Consider the following 3279-nt stretch of genomic DNA (forward strand, 5'->3'; position numbering starts at 1 on the left):
AAAAAAAAAAAAAAAAAAATATATATATATATATATATATATATATAATTGGAGATTATATGAAAATGATGGAAAAAAACCATGAGAAAAATTACGAAATTCTCATTTGGTACATGCATGTAAACCGAATTGCTAGTAGACAAATCAAATAAACTAGTGAGAGTGTGAAGTAAGTTTTAAAAGAGCTTACTTTAGTTAATATACAGTTGAAGAAACACCCATATACAAAAAAGATATGTATCTAGCAGACAGGAATCACTGTGAGATCTTTTGTTTCTTTAAACCTTTTCTGTTTTCTGACCTAAAGCATAAGTCAACTGCTGGTCAAAAGGAAAAGCCTCAAAGTCAGAAGAAAGTTCTTGTGTTGACAGCTGTATTCAAACACCCGGCAACAAATCTGACTGAGATTTAAATATTAATCCCAAAGCAATTAGGACAATTTGGAGAAATCACATAGCGAACATAATGACTCCAATTCTCTTATTAGTTTAATTACTACTGAGTTTTATTCAAGACAGGGAATACACTTAAATGAAACGACAAATAAAAGAATGACAGAAAAGTGGCTTGGAATGGAAAGAATGGAACAGAGTACTTATATTATGTATTTGTAGGTATTTGTGCATGTGCATTCATGAGAGAGAAATTAAATGGAGTTATTGTACGTGGGCACTGTGAAATCTTATGGAAAATACAATCCTGCTTGAGTTCTCCTGACTTTTGTTCCAACTTGCATCTAAAATGATAGCACAGACACAACAGATCTAGGTTTACCATGACAACGGAAACCCCCAAATTAGTGCATAATGTCCCAGACTGAGGAATTGGGATGACTTAAGACTCTTTCAAAATGCTGCCATCCTAGAGCTCACATGTACCTGCTAGAAATGCTGTCTGCTTTGGCAATCAAAACTAACATTCATCTCCAGACAAAACACGCAGCAATCGCTGCCGAACTGTCACATTACTCTAGTCCTAATGGTGTCCCTGAGTGGCCTAACAGAGCTGGGCTAAAACTCACCTCTTTCAGCTCCGCTGGACATGTTCCAACTGGAGGCGGCCACCACGTTTGGGTCTGAAGGAATCTCTGCCCCTGTAGATACACAGCCAGAACAGAAAGTCAAAGAGAGGCATATTTCAGACTGTGGTGTTATCATGGTACGTACATACGTACGTACAGACAGACAGATAGATAGATAGATTATTTTGTGCAAATGTACATGATCCCTTATTTAATTTAATGCAGTTTTAAGGTTAACTAACAAAACATTATGGATAGTAATCTGATCTAACATTTCTTTAAAATACGTTTTAAGTTCAGTATTCTGGCCTTAATTCACTTTTGTGAGAACTATGATAAAGCATACAGCAAGAATGTGAAATTAAAGAGACGGTCATGTTGCTATTAGCGCTTTGTGTGTGTTCAGGAGTGTGCAGGTAAAACTGCCTCTAATATATGAAGATTACAGACTTGTTACTGTACAAAGGACATTTTATTATAGTGTAGCAGCACAATATGGGCAAGTGTTGACAGGTTCAGAGTTAGTGATGCTCGTCTTAGAATGGCCCCCTTTGAGTCAGACCGGGGATATTTTCATAATTTTACTACAGAACACAATAAACAATGGACTGGGGCAGTAATGGAGTCTGAAAAGAGGTGCAAGGTGCTCCAGGAATGTACGGAATTAGTTCAATTCTCTCCCTTTTTTACGTATACTTAATCAGAGATGGTATAAAATGGAGACAGACTAAATTAATGACTGAAAAGTGAATGGTAGAAATCCCAACACTCAGCATGGTGGTTGTCTGTGAAGACATTTCCAATCAGCTTAATGCAAAAAACCTGATTTAGTCCTTACTCTAGAACGTAGTCTAGTCTAGTCAGCAGATTTTTCAGATTATGTGATTTGAGCTAAAGAATCTAAATCAGGGGTGTCCAATCCTGATCCCGGAGCTCCAACCAGCTCCAACATACTTGCCTGGAAGTTTCTACTGAATCTGAATACCATTATCAGCTGGTTCAGGTCTGTATAATTAGGGTAGGACCTAAACTGCACAGTGGACTTTCAGGAACAGGTTTGAACAGCCCTGATCGAAATATATGATAGCAACTTAGTTAATATGGGTTGTACTTGCCTGACTACACTTATGAAAAAGTCAAATTTATCATACTTTTAAAAAGAGTACTTATTACAGATAATAATAAACTAAAAGAATATACTTCAGTGTGAACAAAACAATTTTGCACATTTAACTGTATGCTAACTGCAATTAAAGGAAAATGTATTACAGTTTAAATGTATATTTAATGCAATTAGTTGAGCTTCAGAGTGTTTTTTTGATCCACGTAAGGACTTAAGTACATATTTACATGTAATTTCATAATTACTTATATTGTCTTTAAAATATGGTTAATACACATTTATAATAATTAGTACATTAAAATACATTAACTTAAATATAATATCAAATAACACTACTTTAGTATGGTTGTCAACAAAACAAGTGTAACTGTTTAAAGCACAACAAAATATTATTAAAACATAATAATTTAAAATGTACTTTAAAGTGTGTTAAGAAATAGTTATAAGTAGTCATAAGTACACTTGAGTGGCTTTTCATTTCATTAATATAACATTATATGCAGTGTATTTAATACACTTGTAAATTAAAAGTATTAAAACAAGTGAACGTTCAATACAATTAAGTGCAATTCTTTTTTCACAAGGGTAGAAAATAACTGCCAATTACCAAGATGGCTGCAAAGTGAAACAACTTGCTGTAATGAACAATGTGATCCCACCTTTCATTAAAAAGTGCCAATTGTCTTACTAGTAAAGTCATAGCTTGGTCTTCCAAACAATTCTTACTAGAATACACTTGTTCATTAGCTCAACATAGCTTCTAGCTTGACAAACCTAAAAAAATACAGCTTTCTTTAGCCTGATTTGAGCTAAACAATTTCAGTCAGATTTAGTCACATTCATGAAGACAGAAGTTGTACTTGCATGACTAGAAAATGGTTTTCCAAGATGGCTGCTGTATAAACTAACTTGCTTTAAAAAGCCATTTGGTCTGACTGACAGCATAATCTCAAGTAAACTCTAAAACAGTGCACATACACTCTTACAACCTTGAAGACAAAGACTACGGTCAACAACGACTACCAAAGCAAACATATGCTCACACTGTGTGTGCATTTGCATCTGTGCATGAGTGCATCTCTATGTAGCGTTCTAGTAATGGATCACACAGACTCCCTGCTGACTGGGCTCACAT

At 34.8% G+C, this 3279-nt stretch overlaps 1 protein-coding gene and 1 long non-coding RNA gene across 2 annotated transcripts in view; one reads left to right on the top strand and one right to left on the bottom strand.

The window, feature by feature from the left end:
- The window catches only part of LOC107704511 (uncharacterized), a 21529-nt gene that overhangs the window by 16097 nt on the left and 2153 nt on the right, over nt 1-3279 (top strand). The gene's annotated exons all lie outside the window — the stretch shown is intronic.
- The window catches only part of LOC107704510 (inactive tyrosine-protein kinase transmembrane receptor ROR1-like), a 107096-nt gene that overhangs the window by 9520 nt on the left and 94297 nt on the right, over nt 1-3279 (bottom strand). The window contains exon 2 of the mRNA XM_016507443.1: nt 1022-1093. Coding sequence (XP_016362929.1) covers nt 1022-1093 — 72 coding nt within the window. The remainder of the gene's footprint in view (nt 1-1021; nt 1094-3279) is intronic.

Source organism: Sinocyclocheilus anshuiensis, unplaced genomic scaffold (genome assembly GCF_001515605.1).
Source record: "Sinocyclocheilus anshuiensis isolate Anshui unplaced genomic scaffold, SAMN03320099.WGS_v1.1 scaffold1538, whole genome shotgun sequence".
NCBI lineage: Eukaryota > Metazoa > Chordata > Actinopteri > Cypriniformes > Cyprinidae > Sinocyclocheilus > Sinocyclocheilus anshuiensis.